A 23,259-nucleotide genomic window follows, 5' to 3' on the forward strand; every position below is an offset into this window, starting at 1 on the left:
CAAACAGCAGAGGAGAGAGCGGACAGCCCTGGCGGGTGCCATTAGTGATAGGGAAAGTCGGAGAAATTGCATACGGGGTCTTAACTTGAGAAGTGGGGCTGGTGTAAAGGTGTTGTATAGCGTGCAGGAAGGGACCCCGGAAACCCATGTGGGTTAGAGTCACCGTCATAAAGGGCCAGCTCAGGCGATCAAACGCCTTTTCCGCGTCTAGACTCAGGACCAGGGAGGGGCGACCAGTCTTGTTCGCTACGTCAATGAGGTCAATAACTTTCCTGGTGTTGTCCCCCGCTTGTCGAAGAGGTACAAAACCAACCTGATCCTTATGGACCAGGGCAGGAAGGATTGTATTGAGGCGGTTGGCCAGGATTTTCGTAAAGATCTTCAGGTCCGAGTTCAGTAAGGCGATAGGCCTGTAACTGGCGCATGAGGTCTGGTCCTTGTCTGGTTTAGGGATAAGGGATATAAAGGACGCCAACATCTCCGTTGGGACTGGGGCCCGTGTGAGGAAGGAATTGAACAGCTTGGTCATGTATGGGCTCAAGATGGGTAGAAACATTTTATAGTACTCGTACGGGAAGCCATCTGGACCCGGAGATTTGTGAGCGGGGAGCGCCTTTACAGTCGCTGCCAGTTCCTCATCGGTGATGAGGGCGTTCAGTTCCTGAAGTTCCGCGTCCTGCACCTGGGGCAGTGTCACGCCAGCTAGGTAGTTGGCTATGCGGTCAGCTAAGTCAGGGGTCGGTGGGTTATGGGGTATGTCCCTCTTGTTGTACAGGTCCGTGTAAAAGTCAGCAAACGTATCTGCGATATCCTGCGGGTGAGACAAAAGGTCTCCCCCACGGTTTTTAATTTGGGAGGGCGCGGAGGCTTGCGTGCGATCAGCCAGCTTCCTGGCCAATAGGGTCTGCGCTTTATTGCCCTTGTCATAGTAGAGCTGTCGTAGGCGGATAAGCGCTTTTTCAACCGAACCAAGCGCAAGATCGCGTAGAGTAAGTCTTACCTGCACTATTTGCTTGACCAGTGACAGAGAGGGAGACCCCTGAAGCTTAGCCTCAAGGGCCTTCAGCCGCCCCTCAGCCAGCCGCCTAGCAGCCTGTGCATCTCTCTTCAGAGCCGAGGAGAGAGCAAGGCAGCGACCCCGGGCAACCGCCTTGTGGGCCGCCCAAAGGGTGAGGAGAGAAACGTCAGGAGTGTCATTTTCGGCAAAGTACAGTCGGAGCGTGGATTCCAGCTCCGTTTTGGCCGGGGAGTGCTGCAGGAGGTAATTGTTCAGTCGCCAGTTACACGGCCTGCGAAGAGGGGCTCCAATATTTAGCGTCAGGGTGATCGGGGCGTGGTCGGACCAAGAGATGGGTAATATATGTGCTGCACGGACCGCCCTCGTGTTTAGTTAAATTTTAATGCATCATTTAAGCATTTCTCTAGAATTTTCAAACTCATTATATACTCTTTGAGTAAAAAATCTAGTAATATGTTATTTTTTTATGTTATATAGGTTTGAACATGCATTAAAAACACAGATTTAGCCATTGTGTTATATAACGTCTTTATAAAAAAAAAGTTACATAAACAAAAATATTGCCTTTTGACAAACAGAAGTACAACTTTAAAATATAAAAAAAAAACTGTATTGTCATTGCATACTGTATATTACCTGAATATATTACCAACATTAAATATTAAGAAAAAAAATAAGAAAAGCCCTTTTCCTAAATTTGTTTTTCTTTCAGCAGTTTAGTAGATGCACCCTATTTATTCTTATGTGGTAGTGCAGTGTTAATTTTGACGTCAAATTTCAATTTATTTTTAGTCCTTTGACTAAAAAGGCCATTTTAGTTTTAGTCGTATTTTAGTCTTTTGACTAAAATGCAGTTTTAGTCATATTTTAGTCATCTGAATTGTTTTCGTTTTAGTCATATTTTAGTTAACTAATATAGTGTTAATTTAGTCAACGGAAATATTTTAGTTGATGAAATTAACACTGCCTAGCACCTATCTAGGAGGGTGCTACATATGTGAAAGGGAGCCAGCGTTCTACATGCTGAATGAAAATAATGTATATAAATATTCTACATGCTGACTGAAAATCATGAATATAAAATATAACAATATAAACTATAAAAAAAATTGATAAAAGAAGATAAAGGTTTTTACAGTTGTACAACACGTTTTTATTCTTGAACAAAATAAGGAAAAAATACAAAAACCTTATACATTCCTTTTACGATAAGCCTGAACCTGTGGTTCTTGGCCTTTGGGAGACTAAAATGATGTGCACTAAACCATGGTTGCAACCCCTCTTGCTAATGAGTCTCCGGAAACCTTCTTTGTATAGCAATTAAACAGTTTATATTTTGGCTCTAGTGGTGTTAACAGTAAAATAAAGTATGCCTTTACAATTGTTTTTCTCACAGACACAGCCCATGGACATTCTCTGCTGCTTGAAAAAGTAAAACCACTGAACAAACAGCTTATTGAAAAGTATACTGACTCCACTTTCCTTAATATGTTCCCATTTGGAGATTCTTTTTCGATAGATCTGGGATTACTGTTTGCTGATATCTCTGTTGTGTTAAAAGACACTAGAAATCATCCATTGAGGAAACTGACATTACCAGATGTCCTATCAGAGCTGGGGGACATCACTATGATAGAAGGTGAAGCTGGCAGTGGGAAGACAGCTCTGCTCAGGAAGATTGCCATTCTCTGGGCTACAGGAAAGTGTCCTATACTCAACAGATTCAGCCTTGTGTTCTATATCTCAGTACCTTCCTCAGAGAGCCAACAGTCTCTGTGTGACATGATCTGCCAGCAACTGATTACATCTAAAGCATTTCTTACTGAAGAGTCCTTGGAGGAAATGATAAAACATCTAAAGGACAGTGTTTTGTTCCTTTTGGATGACTATGGTATGGTGGACTACATTCCAGAAGCAATAGAAGAACTTTTACTGAAGAACCCCTGGAACAGACTTAGCCTGGCAGTCACAGTGAGCACAGACAAGTCATGGAAACTGCGACAGTATGCGAGGACCATACTGAGTATCCAAACGTTTCCCTTATACAGTACTATATATTTAGTGAAGAGCATATTTTCACATGAAAATGACAAAACAGATGCATTTTTATTGCACTTATTATATTCTCAAAACTTGCAAGCCATTTTGCAAACACCTCTGATTGTTGTTGCTCAGTGTTTCTCATGGTTTGAAAATCATGATTGTAAATTTGATGACATCCATATTTTTAAAACTTACTTGAAATGCATTGTGCAGAAATTTTCAGCTCAGATGGAAGCAATAATGTCTCAGGTTGTGTCATGTGGTGAACTTGCACTCAAGGCTGTTTTTCAATCAAAATTTCAGTTCTCAGATGATGACCTAAAAGCATCTGGGGTGGAGTGTGACAAAGCCATCGAATTTGGACTTTTGAGCAAATTCACAGCACAGAGACTTTGGCCCAGCTATAGGTTTTTTGACCCATCATTCCAGGAGTTTCTTGCAGGAAAGAGACTTAGTGAACTGTTAGAGTCCGATAAACCAGAGGATCTCAGCAAGGGTTTCCATTACCTCCATCAAGTGAACACTTTTCTCAAACTTCTAGGATGTTACAGATACTTCCTAAGATATGCCAGCAGGATTTCTACAAAGGCGACTGTAAAGATCCTATCTTTCTTATTCACACTCTATGACAACCCTGAGGCATTGAACTGTGATCTGGAAAAAAAAGAACACCTGGAGAGACATCCTGCAGAACTTAAACAGATAGAAGACATGTTAATTCTCCTGTTACGTGGACAAAATCCTGCAAACAAACTTTCCATACTGGCAACACAAGCAATAGATGCTGCACAGGAAAGTCAAAGTCTTCCTGATTGTGCTCCCATAATCATGGAGTTCTTGGCCGGAAAGACACTCCAGATTTCAGTAAATATCATAGACAATAATTCTGAAGAAAGCATTCTCAGTTTTCTTGAGAAATATCCAGAGTCTATTAGTTTGTTGAGTTGTATTCAATTTGTTATTGATGCCACAAATCAAGTTTCACCATTAAATCATTCAAAGGTAGAAAAATATCTTAAAAAATTAGGAGTACCAACTGTAGAAAAAGATTACTCCTCTGCTTATGTGTCAATGAGCAAAATCAAGGAAGACAACGGGAAGTCAAAGAAAGATGGCGATGAACACTATTCATTGTTCCCAACGCAAATTGCAATAAGGGACTACCTTGTTTGTCCATTTATATCAATTAAGGGACACAAGGTTCCAGATTTAAAACTGGAGGTAATTAAAGTCAATGGAAACAATGCATCTCAGCTAAACTATGAAAAGTTCAAAGTTCTTTTCTCGATCTCTGATAACATAGAGCTGCAGCTGAATGAATGCAGAGATCTTGTGACACGCATCAGACCTGCAATAGAGCAGTTCTCAGATTTTTTCAAGACGTTCCGCATATATGACTCCTATCTGACAGCAGATGAACAAGATCTTATACTCAAGATGTCATCATTGGAATGCCTTGAGATTAGATGCCAGCATAATGAAAACTACCCAGGTATTAGAATACTACTTTAGTTATACTACCACTACAACTGTTGTAGACAACGTAATGCCACGTATACACGACCAGACTTTCCAGCAGACTAGGTCCGACGGTCTTCCCAACTTTCGGCAGAGTTCCGACAGACTTTCCGAATGAATGGACTTGACCACACACGACCGGCCTAAGTCCGTTTGTAAGTCAGTTTGTTTTGAACGTGATGACGTAAACGGGACTAAACAAGGAAGTTCAATAGCCAGTAGCCAATAGCTTCTCTTGCGTCTTATTTGGTACTTCAGACCATCACACAGACGAACGGTTTTCCCGATTTTAGTCTTTCGGAATTGAGTCCGTCGGATAGATTTGAAACATGTTCTATTTCTAGGTCCATCTGATTTTTTTTCCCGAAAAACAATCGGATTAGCCCACACAGGATCAGATTGTCCGACGGACTAATCCCTTCGGACCTAGTCTGCCGGAAAGTCCGATTGTGTGTACGCGGCATAACTATCAGTTTGTGTTCTGCTTTGCCAAACTGTCTGACTGTGATATTATGAGTTTCAAAACAATTCATTAGGAACTGGGAAATTGCCATATACAGTGGTGTGAAAAAGTGTTTGCCCCCTTCCTCATTTCCTGTTCCTTTGCATGTTTGTCACACTTAAGTGTTTCGGAACATCAAACCAATTTAAACAATAGTCAAGGACAACACAAGTAAACACAAAATGCAATTTGTAAATGAAGGTGTTTATTATTAAAGGTGAAAAAAAATCCAAACCATCATGGCCCTGTGTGAAAAAGTGATTGCCCCCCTTGTTAAAACATACTATAACTGTGGTTGTCCACACCTGAGTTCAATTTCTCTAGCCACACCCAGGCCTGATTATTGCCACACCTGTTCACAATCAAGGCATCACTTAAATAGGAGCTGCTTGACACAGTAAGGTCCACCAGAAGATCCTAAAAAGCTACACATCATGCCGAGACCCAAAGAAATTCAGGAACAATTGAGAAAGAAAGTAATTGAGATCTATCAGTCTGGAAAGGGTTATAAAGCCATTTCCAAAGCTTTGGGAATCCAGCGAACCACAGTGAGAGCCATTATCCACAAATGGCGAAGACATGGAACAGTGGTGAACCTTCCCAGGAGTGGCCGGCCTCCCAAAATTACCCCAAGAGCACAGCGACGACTCATCCAAGAGGTCACAAAAGACCCCACAACAACGTCCAAGGAACTGCAGGCCTCACTTGCCTCAGTTAAGGTCAGCGTTCATGCCTCCACCATCAGGAAAAGACTGGGCAAAAATGGCCTGCATGGCAGAGTTCCAAGGAGAAAACCACTGCTGAGCAAAAAGAACATCAAAGCTCGTCTCAATTTCTCCACAACACATCTTGATGATCCCCAAGACTTTTGGGACAACATTCTGTGGACCGATGAGACAAAAGTGGAACTCTTTGGAAGGTGTGTGTCCAAGTATATCTGGCGTAGAAGGAACACTGTATTTCATAAAAAGAACATTATACCAACAGTAAAATATGGTGGTGGTAGTGTGATGGTCTGGGGCTGTTTTGCTGCTTCAGGACCTGGAAGACTTGCCGTGATAAAAGGAACTATGAATTCTGCTGTCTACCAAGAGATCCTGAAGGAGAATGTCCGACCATCTGTTCGTGTACTCAAGCTGAAACGAACTTGGGTTCTGCAGCAGGACAATGATCCTAAACACACCAGCAAGTCCACCACCAAATGGCTGAAGAAAAACAAAATGAAGACTTTGGAGTGGCCTAGCCAAAGTCCTGACCTGAATCCTATTGAGATGTTGTGGTATGACCTTAAAAAGGCCGTTCATGCTCGAAAACCCTCTAATGTAACTGAATTAGGACAATTCTGCAAAGATGAGTGGGCCAAAATTCCTCCAGGACGCTGTAAAAGCCTCATTGCACGTTATCGCAAACGCTTGGTTGCAGTTGTTGCTGCTAAGGGTGGCCCAACCAGTTATTAGGTTTAGGGGGCAATCACTTTTTCACACAGGGCCATGATGGTTTGGATTTTTTTTCACCTTTAATAATAAACACCTTCATTTACAAATTGCATTTTGTGTTTACTTGTGTTGTCCTTGACTATTGTTTAAATTGGTTTGATGTTCCGAAACACTTAAGTGTGACAAACATGCAAAGGAACAGGAAATGAGGAAGGGGGCAAACACTTTTTCACACCACTGTATGGTGAGATAGAATAGAAATCAAGTTTATGTAAACCTATTGAAAGCGTTTGTTATCAAATACCTATTTATCCTGCAACAAGTTCAGAGCTGACCTGTATTCTTTGAACCCTGTAGTCCTATATCAAGAAATGTTAACAGCTCTAGCTATTACCTCTTTTAACTACAACTTTAACCTATGCTTTTGAACAAAGAAAGGGTTTGTGCTCTGTAGAGCTTACACAGAAATTCCTTTCCTAGAATGGCAACACTACTACTCCATAGATACAGTACAGTGAGTAAGGCCGCGTACACACGGGCGGACTGTTCGCCCAACTTTGTCCGCTGAACAGTGTTTCAGCGGACAGTCCGCTCGTGTGTGGGCTTTCAGCGGACAGTTTCAGCGGACAGTTTGACGGACAAAGTCTTTCGGAAATTCCGAAAAACTGTCCGCTGAAACTTTGTTTGAGCGAACAGTCCGCCCGTGTGTAGGCTAATTTCGAAATGAGCAAACTGTTCCCGCTCGGAGGAAAGTCCGCTCATTTCGAGCGCGTGTGAAGGTAGGCGGGGCCCGCGACGGAGACGTCGCGGGCTCCGCCGCCTGGAATGGACTTAAAGGGGAACCCCAACGCCGAAAAAAATCGGCGTGGGGGTCCCCCCAAAGTCCACAACAGACCCTTGTCCGAGCACGCTACCCGGCCGGCCAGGAAAGGGGGGCGAGCGAGCGCGCCCCCCCTCCTGAGCCGTACCAGGCCGCGTGCCCTCAACATGGGGGGTGCCTTGGGGAAGGGGGGGCCGTGCGGCCCCCCCACCCCAAAGCACCTTGTCCCCATGTTGATGAGGACAAGGGCCTCTTCCCGACAACCCTGGCCGTTGGTTGTCGGGGTCTGCGGGCGGGGGGCTTATCGGAATCCGGGAGCCCCCTTTAAGAAGGGGGCCCCCGGATACCGGCCCCCCACCCTATGTGAATGAGTATGGGGTACAATGTACCCCTACCCATTCACCTGTAAAATAAAAGTACCCAAAAAAAAAACACAACACACGAGATAAAATATTTTATTGCACAGCTCCGGGGGTCTTCCGTCTTCGGGGGTCTTCTCGCCGGACTCCTCCGCTAGCTTCGTGTAGCTCTTTTGCTAGCGGAGGAGTCCGGCTTTCTTCCTCCCCGCCGCCGGCCTCTTCTCCCGACTTCGGGGGTCTTGTCCCCCTCTTCGGTTCTTCTGCCGGGCCACCGCGCCTTCTTGTAGCTCTTTTACAGGCGGTGACCTGGTCTTCTGTCGCCGCCGCCTTCCGTTCTTCTGCCGGGCCACCGCGCCTTCTTATAGCTCTTTTGCAGGCGGTGGCCCGGTCTTCTGTCGCCGCTGTCGCCGCCTTCCGTTCTTCTTCTTCTTCTTGTTCTTCTTCTTCTTCTCCAGGAAATGTTGACACGACGCTCTCTCCGGCCGGAATGCCAGAGCCGCCCTGCGCTGCCACTTATATAGTGCCAATGGGGCGGTGTCACATGGTATATGTCACATGGGTTGGTCACATGGGTTGATGTCACATGGTGACCCCGCCCCCTTACGATGTCATAGTCCCCATGTGACATCAACCCATGTGACCAACCCATGTGACATATACCATGTGACACCGCCCCATTGGCACTATATAAGTGGCAGCGCAGGGCGGCTCTGGCATTCCGGCCGGAGAGAGCGTCGTGTCAACATCTCCTGGAGAAGAAGAAGAAGAACAAGAAGAAGAAGAAGAACGGAAGGCGGCGACGGCGACAGCGGCGACAGAAGACCGGGCCACCGCCTGCAAAAGAGCTATAAGAAGGCGCGGTGGCCCGGCAGAAGAACGAAAGGCGGCGGCGACAGAAGACCGGGCCACCGCCTGTAAAAGAGCTACAAGAAGGCGCGGTGGCCCGGCAGAAGAACCGAAGAGGGGGACAAGACCCCCGAAGTCGGGAGAAGAGGCCGGCGGCGGGGAGGAAGAAAGCCGGACTCCTCCGCTAGCAAAAGAGCTACACGAAGATAGCGGAGGAGTCCGGCGAGAAGACCCCCGAAGACGGAAGACCCCCGGAGCTGTGCAATAAAATATTTTTTCTCGTGTGTTGTGTTTTTTTTTTGGGTACTTTTATTTTACAGGTGAATGGGTAGGGGTACATTGTACCCCATACTCATTCACATAGGGTGGGGGGCCGGTATCCGGGGGCCCCCTTCTTAAAGGGGGCTCCCGGATTCCGATAAGCCCCCCGCCCGCAGACCCCGACAACCAACGGCCAGGGTTGTCGGGAAGAGGCCCTTGTCCTCATCAACATGGGGACAAGGTGCTTTGGGGTGGGGGGGCCGCGCGGCCCCCCCTTCCCCAAGGCACCCCCCATGTTGAGGGCACGCGGCCTGGTACGGCTCAGGAGGGGGGGCGCGCTCGCTCGCCCCCCCTTTCCTGGCCGGCCGGGTAGCGTGCTCGGACAAGGGTCTGTTGTGGACTTTGGGGGAACCCCCACGCCGATTTTTTTCGGCGTTGGGTGTCCCTTTAAGTCCATTCCAGGCGGCGGTGCCCGCGACGTCTCCTTCGCGGGCCCCGCCTACCTGTACACGCGCTCGAAATGGGCGGACTTGCCTCCGCCTTACGTGGGCGAGTCCGTTCATTTCAAAAGTTGAGCGAACTGTTTGGCAAACAGTTCGCTGAAACAGTCCGCTCGTGTGTGGGCAAGTCCACTCATGCAAATTTTGAGCGGACTGTTGCGGCAACTGTTTGACGAACAAAGTTTCAGCGAACAGTCCCCGCGTGTGTACGCGGCCTAAGTGTTATCACTTTAGGACAAGAATTATCTACTTGCAAAATCACCAGGTAAAAATAAATGAAAGATGCCTGGAAAAAATAAAACGAATGCAACCATTACATGTAAGCTCTGGTAGGTTGCAGTATATTACATTTATGTTCTTGGATTAGATACATTTAACCACTTCCCGACCAGCGCACAACGATGTACGTCGACAGAATGGCACGGGCAGGCATATTGGCGTACATGTACGTCCAATATTCGATGCCGCCCTGCCATCGGGACCCCCGTGAGTCCGGTCGCGGGACCCGCGGACTCGATCGCCGCGGGCATCCCCGCGATCGTCTCACGGAGCGGCCGAATGGAGGAAATGCTGTATAAACAACATTTTTCCATTCTGCCTAGCAACTAGTGACGCTGATCTCTGCTCCATGTGATTGGAGCAGAGATCAGTGTACACTAAATGAAAGCCCAACCCCCCCACAGTTAGTAACACACCCCTAGGAACACTTAACCCCTACACTGCCACCCACTGGTTAACCCTTTCACTGCCAGTGTCATTTACACAGGAATCACTGCATTTATATAGCAGTGATTACTGTATAAATGACAATGGTCCCAAAAATGTGTCAAAAATGTCCGATGGGTCCCCGACAATGTCGCAGTCACAATAAAAATCGCAGATCGCCGCCATTACTAGTAAAAAAAAAAATAATAAAAAATTATTAATAAAAATGCTATAAAACTATCCCTATTTTGTAAACGCTATAACTTTTGCGCAAACCAATCAATAATCGCTTATTGAGATTTTTTTACCAAAAATATGTAGAAGAATACGTATCGGCCTAAATTGAGGGAAAAAAATTTTTTTTATATATTTTTGGGGGATATTTATTATAACAAAAAGTAAAAAATAATGCGTTTTTTTCAAAATTGTCGCTCTATTTTTGTTTATAGCGCAAAAAATAAAAACCGCAGGGGTGATCAAATACCACCAAAAGAAAGCTCTATTTGTGGGAAAAAAAAGGACGTCAATTTTGTTTGGGAGCCACGTCGCACAACCGCGCAATTGTCAGTTAAAGCGACGCAGTGCCGAATCGCAAAAAGTGGTCTGGTCCTTGACCAGCAAATTGGTCCGGTCTGAAAGTGGTTAATAAAATAGGAACAGTACCCCCCCCCCCCCCCCCCGGTACATCAAGACTTTGAGGGCAACTCTGAATACAAAGAATATAATAAAATATACGTTTTATTTCATATACGAATATAAAATTGGTGCATACATCACCATATTACATTATTGCCAATACACCTTAAATTGACTATTAGTAAAGCTAAATCATGTGTAGAAGTTCTCTTTGCATTAGGCTCAACAAGTTTCTTCAGGGGCATTCATACCCCTTTCCCGCCGAGCGTACGCACATCTGCGTACTCGGCTTCCGGGGGTTATACCGGGATGATGCCCGCACCTGCAGGCATCATCCCGGTACCGATTTTTACAGCAGGCGATTGGCTATCCAGGCATAACAACCGATGCGGCTAAAAGCCGCTCGGCTGTTATGCCGGAGGAGCGGGAGGGGACGCCCCCCCTCCCGCCGCCTCTCGCCGCTGTTACCGGTGCTCCCGCTCGATCGGGAGCACCGATTAAAGATCCGTCGGCTCTGGCTGCTGGGGAGGAACTGGAACGAAGCCGTAATCGGCTTCGTTCCAGTCTCCTCATCGTAAACACGGAAGCGACGTCATGACGTCACTTCCCGTTTACTCGGCTGCCAATGGCGCCGGTTTTAAAAAAATATCCGGTATTCAGAATCGCCGTTTTCGGCGATCTGAATACACTGAAGTGTAAAGGAGGGGTGGGGGGTCTTTTAGACCCCCGATCCCTCCATAAAGAGTACCTGTCACCACCTATTACTGTCACAAGGGATGTTTACATTCCTTGTGACAGCAATAAAAGTGATCAAATTTTTATTTTTATTTTTTTAAACAATTTAGTCATTTAAAAATAAATAAAATAAATAAAAAAATAAAAAAAACATTTTCAAAGCGCCCGCCGTCCCCGCGAGCTCGCGAAGCAAAGAAAACGCATGCGGAAGTCGCGCCCGCGTACGTAAACGGTGTTCAAGTCACACATGTGAGGTATCGCCGCGATCGTCAGAGCGAGAGCAATAATTCTAGCAGTAGACCTCCTCTGTAACGCTAACCTGGTAACCGTAAAAAATGTTTAAAGCGTCGCCTATTGAGATTTTTAGGTACCGTACTTTGTCGTCAATCTACAAGTGCGCGCAATTATAAAGTGTGACATGTTTGGTATCTATTTACTCGGCGTAACATTATCTTTCACATTTCGCAAAAAAATTGGGCTAATTTTACTGTTTTGTTTTTTTTTTATTCATGAAAGTGTCCCTTTTCCCAAAAAGTTGCGTTTAAAACACCACTGCGCAAATACCGTGTGACATAAAATATTGCAACAATCGCCGTTTTATTCTCTAGAGCCTCTGCTAAAAAAATATATATAATGTTTGGGGGTTCCAAGTAATTTTCTAGCAAAAAATATGGATTTTAACTTGTAAACACCAAATTCCAAAAATAGGCTTAGTCATGAAAGGGATACAGAAGGTCACAGATTTTGCAATACTCTAAAATAGAATATAACACACATTAACCACTTTCAGACCGGACCATTTTGCTGGTCAATGACCAGAGGTCTTTTTACAATTTGGCACTGCGCTGCTTTAACTGGTAATTGCGCGGTCATGCAATGTTGTACCCAAACAAAATTTGCGTCCTTTTCTTCCCACAAATAGAGCTTTCTTTTGATGGTATTTGATTGCCTATGCGATTTTTATTTTTTGCGATATAAACGTAAAAAGACCGCAAATTTTGAAAAAAAATGATATTTTCTACTTTTTGTTATTAGAAAAATCCAATAAACTCAATTTTAGTCATACATTTAGACCAAAATGTATTCAGCCACATGTCTTTGGTAAAAAAAAAGTCAATAACTGTATATTTATTGGTTTGCGCAAAAGTTGTCACATCTACAAACTAAGGTACGTTTTCTGGAATTTACGCAGCTTTTAGTTTACGACGCCTATCTCATTTCTTGAGGTGCTAAAATGGCAGGGCAGTACAAAACCCCCCCAAATGACCCCATTTTGGAAAGTAGACCCCCTAAGGAAATTGATAAGTGGCATGTTGAGCCCATTGAATATTTTATTTTTTTGCCTCAAGCGATTGAATAATGACAAAAATTTTTTTTTTTTTTTTTACACAAAGTTGTCACTAAATGATATATTGCTCACACATGCTATGGGCATATGTGAAATGACACCCCAAAATAAATTCTGCTGCTTCTCCTGAATATGTGGGACTTTTTGGGAGCCTAGCCACGTACGGGGCCCCGAAAACCAAGCACCGCCTTCAGGCTTTCTAAGGGCGTAAATTTTTGATTTCACTTCTCACTACCCATTACAGTTTTGAAGGCCATAAAATGCCAAGATGGCACAAAACCCCCACAAATGACCCCATTTTAGAAAGTAGACACCCCAAGCTATTTTCTGAGAGGCATGTTGAGTCCATGGAATATTTTATATTTTGCCACAAGTTGTGGGAAAATTACAAACTTTAATTTTTTTTTTTTTTTTCACAAAGTTGTCACTAAATGATATATTGCTCACACATGCCATGGGCATATGTGAAATGACACCCCAAAATAAATTCTGCTGCTTCTCCTGAGTACGGGGATACCACATATGTGGGACTTTTTGGGAGCCTAGCCACGTACGGGGCCCCGAAAACCAAGCACCACCTTCAGGCTTTTTAAGGGCGTTACAGTTTTGAAGGCCATAAAATGCCAAGATGGCACAAACCCCCCCCAAATGACCCCATTTTGGAAAGTAGACACCCCTAAATTTAGGGGTACACTAGTGAGACTAGGTAATAAATGGCGGGTGCCCTGAAACTATAAAAAAATAACTAACCAACCAGCGTCACCTGTAACAGTTATATGGTGATCACTGGTGAAAGGGTTAACTAGGGGGCAATCAGGGGGCTTTATGCGGTAGTATATGGGGGTCCCTGGGGCTATAAAAAGCTGCGGCGAACCTAAATACCTACCTGCCTAACTAGCGTCACCTGTGACACTAATACAGCGATCAGAAAAACGATCGCTTATTAGGCTGGGTTCACACTGGAGCGATGCGGGAACGCCACGAATCCGCGGCGGGTTCCCGCATCGCATGCCTCCCGGCGGCAGTTCACACTGCCCTATGCGAATTGCTGGGAGTGTCAGTGAAATGTTAATGACACCCCCAGATCAGTTCGCATATCGCAGTGCGATCTGCAAACTCGGATCGCATGGTGTGAACACCCATGCAATCCGATTCTGCTGCGGACCAAAAAAAGGGTCCCGTGCGAGTTTGCGGCGGGTGCGACACGAATTCAGCCATACTATCTGTATGGCTGAACTCGAATCGCACAGAGATCGGATGTGATTTGCACTGCAGTGCGGTGCGAATCACATCCGTTCTCATAAACCGCTGCAATGTGAACCCAGCCTTAGTGACACTGGCGACGGGGGGTGATCACGGGGTTAAACCTTTATTGGGGGGGTTAGGGGGGTACCTTAGAACTAAAGGGGGCTAACCCTAACTGCCCTAACAGTTATTACAGTCACAAATGACACCCGCCGGGTGATCAGGGGGTTAAACCTATTAGGTAATAAATGGCGGGTGCCCTGAAACTATAAAAAAATAACTAACCAACCAGCGTCACCTGTAACAGTTATATGGTGATCACTGGTGAAAGGGTTAACTAGGGGGCAATCAGGGGGCTTTATGCGGTAGTATATGGGGGTCCCTGGCGCTATAAAAAGCTGCGGCGAACCTAAATACCTACCTGCCTAACTAGCGTCACCTGTGACACTAATACAGCGATCAGAAAAATGATCGCTTATTAGGCTGGGTTCACACTGGAGCGATGCAGGAACGCCAAGAATCCGCGGCGGGTTCCCGCATCGCATGCCTCCCGGCGGCAGTTCACACTGCCCTATGCGAACTGCTGGGAGTGTCAGTGAAATGTTAATGACACCCCCAGATCAGTTCGCATATCGCAGTGCGATCTGCAAACTCGGATCGCATGGTGTGAACACCCATGCGATCCGATTCTGCTGCGGACCAAAAAAAGGGTCCCGTGCGAATTTGCGGCGGGTGCGGCGGGTGCAACGCAAATTCAGCCATACTATCTGTATGGCTGAACTCGAATCGCACAGAGATCGGATGTGATTTGCACTGCAGTGCGGTGCGAATCACATTCGTTCTCATAAACCGCTGCAATGTGAACCCAGCCTTAGTGACACTGGCGACGGGGGGTGATCACGGGGTTAAACCTTTATTGGGGGGGTTAGGGGGGTACATTAGAACTAAAGGGGGCTAACCCTAACTGCCCTAACAGTTATTACAGTCACAAATGACACCAATGCAAAAAAAAAAGAAAAAATGACATTGGTGTCACTGTCACTGGGGGGCAGGGGTAATTGGGGGGGTGATCGGGGGGGTGTGAGTGTGCCTGGCATGTTCTACTGTGTAGTGTCGTGTTGGTGCAACTCACCGATCCTCTCTCCTCGGTGTCGGAACGAAAAATACCGACACGGAGGAGAGATTACATCACTTCCTCTCCTGTGTTTACATTACAGGAGAGGAAGTGATGTCACGGAGCATTTCCATTCGTCGGGAGCGATCGCGAGGGGGTGGCCATGAATGAATGGCCGCCCCCTCATCCCGGATCGCTCCCGAACGAATACCGACCGCCGCAGGCACCGGGGCAGGCACCCACGGGAAGGCAGGGACGTATATATACGCCCATATGCCTGCCCGTGCCATTCTGACGACGTATATCGTCGTGCGGCGGTCGGCAAGTGGTTAAGAACCATGAAACAGAGACATAAAATGGGAACAATAGAAAAGTAAATAAACGACATACCAAGCAGTCAGCCTGTAACAGGGTTGTCATGCATAAAAACGTGCTTGCAATTCTGCAGACACCGAAGTTGTAGTGGTTCCCCTCAACAGCGCCACCTGATGGGCAACCTCGAGGCCCCAGATGATCTGCACAAGGATCCCCAAATAGGAGTGACCCTAAACTCGCAGGCCAATGTTGAAGATTGTCAGAAAACATGAACCAGACCGAGACAGAAGTACAATAAAATCACACTTGTTTATTAATAAAAATAAAAAAGGTAATTAGAGTAAGCGTAGTCAAAGCATAGTGTCAGGGCTGGCTGCTCAGCTGTTGGCTAATTGCCAGCTCTCATCTCTCTCCACACTTACCAGCTGTTCCTGATCATGCTCGTCTTACCTGCCTACTTAAAGCTGTCCAGCTCACTTCACCTCTGCTTTCCCCTTGGTCACATCACAAAAAACCATCTCCTGCGGTTCTGTTAAAGACTGGCTTTCTGACATCCCTTCTGGCTCCTTATCCTGCTTGCTGTTGCTCTACTTGGATCCCTGACTTCTGGCCTGGCTGATTACCCGATCTGATTATTGAACTCTGGACTGGCTGACTACTCGATCCGGTTACTGGACTCTGGCTATACTATGACTATACTTTTTTTATTTACCTTTTTATTTTTATTTAATAAACAAGTGTGATTTAATTGTACTTCTGTCTCGGTCTGATTCATGGTTTTTGACAGTAGGCGAAAGCCATGAATTCAGAAGATACAGTCAATCCATTTGTTGGTAATATTTTTTCCAGATTGGATGAGCAAGATCACCGCATGGATCAGTTTGTCATGGCGTTACAAACGCTCCTGAGTCGCACAGCTCACCTGGAATCCCCCACGGTGGCTGCACCGGGACAAGCTGAGTGGCAGGTCGTCCCTGCTGCTGCGCCAGTCTCTGTGCAGGCACCCGCCTCGAGTATTACCTCTATAAGAGGTATGTCTGGTTCCGCTCCACTTCCCCAGCTATTTGGGGGTGATCCCGTTCAATGCATAGGGTTTCTCAATCAGGTTGAGATATACTTCGAGAGGCTGCCCCAGGCGTTTCCCACGGACAGAAGCAAAGTAGGTTTCGTGATATCTTTGCTTTCTGAGAGAACCTTGGCCTGGGCTAACCCTCTATGGGAGACACAAAAACCTGTTGTCTTGAGTTACCCTGAGTTTGTGGCCTCCTTTAAAAGGGTATTTGACATTCCCGCACGCTCCGCTTCTGCTGCCAAGTCCATCAGAGTACGAGAACTGTTGTGGACTACCCAATTGAATTCCGTACTCTGGCAGCAGAGGTTGCTTGGAACAATGAGGCCCTCGTGGCTGCTTTTTCTCATGGTCTCTCGGACTTCATCAAGGATGAAATAGAAGCCCGAGATATACCCACTGAGCTAGAGACCTTGATCTCGTTTGCCAACCTCATTGACTCCAGACTCAGAGAAAGACTTTCTCTTAGGGAACGCTTGTGGAAGCCTCCTGTACGTTTGCATCCGAGCTTTGTAGTCCCACCCATGCCTCCCTCACCTCCCATGCCTCCTGGTACTGAGTCGGTCAATGAAGATGAACCCATGCACCTGGGCTTCACGTGACTCTCTGCTGATGATAGCGCCTTTAGGAGGAGGGAGAGATTGGGCCTTTATTGTGGCCAGGCAGGTCACTTTTTGAAGTCTTGTCCTACCCTTCCAGGGAATGCCCCAACCTTGAGATCATGTCATGGATAGACCTTAGGTGGCGTTTTATCCCCAGTTATCCAGAAGGATCCATTGTCCATGGCCGTAGGGGTTCTTCACCATGAAATAATCAAATTTCAAGTTATTTCCTCACCGAGGTTTCTGCTTGTTATTGGTTATCCTTGGTTACAGAAGCACAACCCCTCTTTTGATTGGCTCCGTGCTGAGGTTCTCTCCTGGTCACCACAATGCAGTGAGACATGCTTCCTGAAGGTATCCAAGGTCCTGTGCACCTCTTCACTCCCCTCCCTGCCGGAGGAGTACCACGATTTTAGCAATGTCTTTGATAAAGGTCAAGCCGGTAGTTTGCCTCCCCACCGGTCTTATGATTGGACAATTGACCTTCAACCTGGTGCCATACCTCCTCGTAGCCAGGTTTACCCTTTGTCAGTCTTGGAGGATAAGGCCATGGAGGAGTATGTTGCTGACACACTTTCTCGAGGTTTCATCCGCAAATCCTCGTCTCCTGCTGGTGCTGGTTTCTTCTTTGTGAAGAAAAAGAGCGGTGAACTGAGAACTTGTATAGAGTTATTTGACCGCCTCAAGGGAGCAACGGTTTTCACAAAGCTTGACTTGAGAGGGACATACAATCTTGTGCACATTAAGGAGGGCGACGAGTGGAAAACTGCGTTTAATACCAGAACAGGCCATTATGAATACCTGGTAATGCCTTTTGGCCTTTGTAATGCCCGGCAGTTTTTCAGGAATTTATTAACAATGTCCTCCGAGATTTGTTGCAGTTATGTGTGGTGGTTTATCTCGATGATATCCTCATATTTTCCAAGTCCCTTAAGAGCCAACACACAGATGTCTGTCGTGTGCTTCAGAAACTAAGAGAGAATAATCTCTATTGTAAACTGGAGAAGTGCGAGTTCCATCGTGAACAGGTTACATTCCTGGGCATTGCTAGTTTTTCGATGGACCCAGAGAAACTTTCGGCAGTCCTACAGTGGCCTCGACCCATGGGTATACGTCCTCTGCAGCGTTTCTTGGGTTTTGCCAACTACTATCGGAAGTTTATTCTGAACTTTTCGTCTTTGGTCAAGCCCCTGACTGATATCACCAGAAAGGACGGTAACCCACAGAGTTGGTTTCTGGAGTCCATTAAGGCCTTTGAGACTCTCAAGGCTGCCTTTGTTTCTGCTCCTGTGTTGGCACATCCTGATCCTACATTGCCTTTTATCCTAGAAGTTGATGTTTCTGAGACTGGAGTTGGCGCCCTTCTGTCTCAACGTCCTAACTCTGAGAGCGCTATGCATCCATGTGGCTACTTTTCCAAGAAATTGTCACCTGCTGAGTGCAATTATTAGATTGGTGACAGAGAGCTGTTGGCGATCATTTTAGCCCTGAAAGAATGGAGATATCTCCTTGAAGGTACCACTGTGCCTGCTGCTTTGTCCCAGAGAGTCTCCATACTGCTGTGCTCCAGACTTACCATTCTCCCAAGGCAGCTGGCCATCCTGGGAAGAATCAACTCATTTGGGCCATTTCCCAACAATTCTGGTGGCCTAGTCTACGGGCTGATGTTACTGCCTTCGTAGCTGCCTGTCCTGTGTGTGCTCAGAGTAAGACTCCACGACACCTTACAGTGGGCCTCCTACAACCCATACCCAATGGAGAGAGGCCCTGGACACACCTGTCAATGGATTTCATTGTGGAGTTGCCCAACTCCCAAGGCAACACTGTTATCCTTATGGTATCGGATCACGAGTGCACAGCACCCCCCCTTGTGATGGGGGGGCTTTGTGCACCAGCAACCCACTGACACACAAAAGAGGCAGACCACGGTGGACGAGAACACGGCTTGGGACATGGGGTCTGGGGATGCCATCCCATCCACTCATAGTCCGCATAAATGGCCCCCCATTGTGAGATGGGAGGCCTTTGTGCGCTGGGTTGGAGCACACCAGGGTCCCAAGGAAACCACTAACATTGACATCTGGTGTGAGCATGCTCAAAAGCACGCATCAAATTCTAATATGCTGAGATGGTATAACACAATGGTATATATGAACTCACCCTTGGTGTGTCACTGTAAAATAGACAAAAAAGCTAAATAAATATATAATGAAACCCATATATAGCAGGATTATAGGAAGAACATATCAATCATTTATGTCAATAACAGTAATTTGGGGTTTAGTGATACAATCTCAAAATTTGTATTTGACATATCACAGACTTTTCACATATTATTTGGGAGCAAATAATTAATATTGATATAATGGCATATGGGGTGACCATGACAGCCAGTTATAAGGTCCTCAAAATGTCCCCATCTACATTTGGTTGCATACCCAGGAGAGTGTGAGAGTTGTTATGGTTCTTTCTCACAGCCTCCTGATGCAAATCCCTCCAAAAAGGGCCAATAACTAAGTTGGTTGTTCAAGCCCGGGAGAATAGTTGCCCCAAGCTCAGCAATCCAGCGTGTTTCACACTGGAGGAGGTCCTTTTTCCAGTCCCCCCCCCCCCCAGGATTAGGGTGAATACGGTCCAGTATAACAAACTGGATTCAGGGGGGAATATGCTATGATGATGATCCCTGACATGTCTCCCTAAAGGGAGTTCTGGATTTGCAGTTGTCATACTTGTAAAATGTCTATATACCCTTTTATGAAAAATTCGCAAGGAAACAGGGGGTGAAGAAACCCCTACAGCCAGAGCGAAACGTCTAACTAGAAGTCCATGGGAGCCACACTTTGTCAAATTTCCATGGACAGCCCCGACTAAGGTATGTTAACTTATAGAGCAGTAAGAAAGTATTGACACCTTTTTCCCATGAAACTACACTGGGAGGGGCAGGGGAGATCCATCTGTATAGTATTTCTTTTTGGTGTAAAAAAAGAGGTATGAAACCAACAACTTGGTATGGTAAGGCCTTTGTTCATTTTCGTGGATGCCCAGCAAGGCCAACTCAGGGGTCTTGGGGACGGTCAGGCCAAGCCGGATATTTAAGTGATCGAAGATATCCGACCAGAATTGGGACAGCCTAGGGCACTCCCAGAACATATGCATATATGTCCCAAGATTCAAATTGCAGTGAGGGTCTCTGGCAGGGTAGATCTTGGCCAAGTGCACAGGGGTGTGATAGACTCTGTGTAAAAATTTTGTTTGGATGAGCTTGTCAACCGCAGAGATAACCAGCTTGGGGCCTTGCTCCAGGCAGTCCTCCCAGTCCTCCCTCTCCAGTGCTGGGATATCGGCCTTCCATCTACCCCAGAGCATGTCCATTTTAAGAGAGTCTATTGGGAGAATGGTTCTATATAGGGCAGACAGAGGTTTTGTAGGACCCCCACCCGTGAAGAGATCCTCCAGCGGGTCGAACTGCAGGGTCGGGGGGTTAGGAAATTGAGTTCTGGCGTCATGTCTTAGTTGGGCGTACCAAAAATACATCCAGCCAGGTAATGCATGGGCGAGGGTCAGCTCGTGGAATGACAGCAGGGTGCCCGTGGGCATGATGTCCCGCAAAGTTTTTATACCGAATCGCGCCTACACCTGTGGGTCTGGGATCGTCCTAAAGTGCGGCAGGTTGGGGTTACCCCATAGGGGCTGGGCCGGAGACCAGTACACCGTCTGGAGGAACCTGCGTCCGGCCACGCTCCACGCTTTGATCGTCGCCTTTGTTGGCCCAGGGAGAGTAGCATAAGCCCTCACCCCCCTATAAACCAAATTTTGTAAGTCCTGCAATGAGCCCAGATGAGCCGCCTCCAGGCACACTGCCGCATTAGATCGCCGCGCCGCAAACCACCAAGAAACGGTGACCAGCATAGCGGCCCAGTAGTAGACCCGCACATTTGGAAGGGCAAGGCCTCCCAAACTTACGGGTGATTGCAGTGTAGATTTGGCCAGTCTAGGGCTGGAGCCGTTCCATATGAAGGAGACAACACATTTATCCACCTCCCGAAAGAAGGACCCCCGGATCCAGACTGGGCTGTTCATGAATATATAATTAATTTTGGGCAGAATCATAATTTTTAGGATATTTATGCGTCCCACCAAATTCAACAGAAGCCCAGACCATGATTGGCATCTCTTCCTCAGTAGGCGGAGGAGGGGAAGCACATTCAAGGTATAATACTTACTGGGATCTCTAGCTACCTTCCCCCTGAGATATTTAAATTCCATAGCCCATTGTAACAGCATAGTACCGGGGGGGGGGCGTCTGAGCGTCCAAGGGGAAAGGGATTGATTTGGACCAATTTATACGGATACCCGAAAAGGAACTCAATTTATTAAAGAGCGTGAGTGCAGCCAATAAGGATGGGCCTGTGTCATTTAAGTATAGTAGGGCATCATCTGCGTAGAGGGAGATTTTTTCCTCTAGGGCACCAGTCCTCAAGCCCCGTATCTCAGGCGATTCTCGAATCAAAATCGCAAGGGGCTCCAGAGCCAGAGCGAACAGAGTGGGCGACAGGGGGCACCCCTGCCGAGTGCCTCTATGCAGGGAGAAGGACTCTGAGACTCAGTCGCTCATACGCACCCTGGCCCTTGGAGCCCTGTAAAGCAGCCGCATCCATCTCAGGAACCTGGGGCCAAACCCAAAACACTGGAGCACCCCCCAGAGGAACTCCCACTCTACCGAGTCTAATGCCTTCTCGGGACCAAGCACTATCATGGATAGGTTCAGGAACAGGCGCCTAATATTTATGTCAGTACCTTTACCCGGCATAAAGCCCGTCTGATCAACATGGATCAGGGTAGAAATCACAGAGGTTAAGCGAGTGGCCAAGATCTTTGCCAGTATTTTGGCATCTACGTTCAGTAGAGAAATAGGGCGATATGACCCACACTCCCGGGGATCCTTACCCGGCTTGGGAATCAGGACAATAACGGCCTCCTCCATGGACCCAGGAAGACAGTCTGCTCCCTCGAGCCCATCAAGGAGGGCCTTGAATTTAGAGGCAACAAGGTCAGCATGCTGCGAGTAAAAATCGGTGGGCAATCCGTCTGCGCCCGGAGTCTTGCCACTTTGAAGACTTCTGATTGCCGACTGGACCTCCGACCATCGTCCAACATTGCCCTGTCCTCATCAGATAGGTTGGGAAAGGGGACTTCATCCAGATAGCCCCGCAGATCAACCAGGGAGTGTTGGGACCTAGTAGCATAAACTTCCTGGAAAAATTCAAGGAATCTAGTGTTAATTTCCTCGGGAGAGGTAAGTAACTGGCCCCGGGCACCCCGAATACAAGCTATATGTGTGGAAGCTGTTTGGTTCTTCGCCAGCCATGCCAGCAACCTCCCATTTTTATTCCCATATTCGAATAATTTTTGCTTAGAGTACAGCATAGACTGTCTGGGTCTGCGCTACATTAAGAAGGGACAGCTCCCTAAGCACCCCCTGCCACCTCCCATAATTGGCGTCATCTGGGGTTTGGACATACACCGCCTCACACCTCACACACTCTGCCTCCAGTGCCTCGAGAGACCGGGATGTCTCCCTACGCAGGGAAGCTATGCTGGAAATATAATTCCCCCTCATCACGGCTTTAAAAGCATCCCAAACAGTAGCCGTCCCGCAGAGTCCCCATTTATATTCCAGAAATTACAAATAGCTTCCATCATTTGTTCCTGTATCCTCTTATCCATGGCCCAAAACCTGGACAGACGCCACAATTTCAATTTTGAAGGCCTCACCAGTGAGATGTTGAGGAGAATCGGAGTATGGTCCGAGATCCGGCGGGGCAGATGCCTCACCTCCCTTGACCAGCCCAGAGCCCTAGAAGAGGCATAGGCCAGATCAATGCGGGACAGCGCTCGGTATGATGCAGAGTGACATGTATACTCTCGCTCGTATGGGTGATAGTGGCACCACACATCCACCAGCGCAAAAGTGTCAGCCCAGGTTTGCAGATCTGTGTTAGATTGGGTCGTGGGGTGGAGTCTGTCCAAGTCCTGCGTGGGTACCAAATTAAAATCCCCAAGAATAAACCCCTCCTGCGCATTAAACCCCATCACAATTTGCATAATATCATACAGTAATTGCACATTGGCTGGAGGTGGGAGGTATAACCCCACCAGCACCATACTCTTCTCATGTAGCGAAACA

The 23,259-nt window shown here is 46.9% G+C and overlaps 1 protein-coding gene across 1 annotated transcript in view; it reads left to right on the plus strand.

The window, feature by feature from the left end:
• LOC143941251 (baculoviral IAP repeat-containing protein 1-like) overlaps positions 1-23,259 on the plus strand; it is a 123,394-nt gene that overhangs the window by 59,856 nt on the left and 40,279 nt on the right. Inside the window, exon 6 of the mRNA XM_077463291.1 lies at positions 2,415-4,553. Coding sequence (XP_077319417.1) covers positions 2,415-4,553 — 2,139 coding nt within the window. The remainder of the gene's footprint in view (positions 1-2,414; positions 4,554-23,259) is intronic.

The sequence above is a fragment of the Lithobates pipiens genome, unplaced genomic scaffold (assembly GCF_037356315.1).
Source record: "Lithobates pipiens isolate NorthernLeopardFrog02 unplaced genomic scaffold, aLitPip1_a1.2 Scaffold_3, whole genome shotgun sequence".
NCBI classification, from domain to species: Eukaryota; Metazoa; Chordata; class Amphibia; order Anura; family Ranidae; genus Lithobates; species Lithobates pipiens.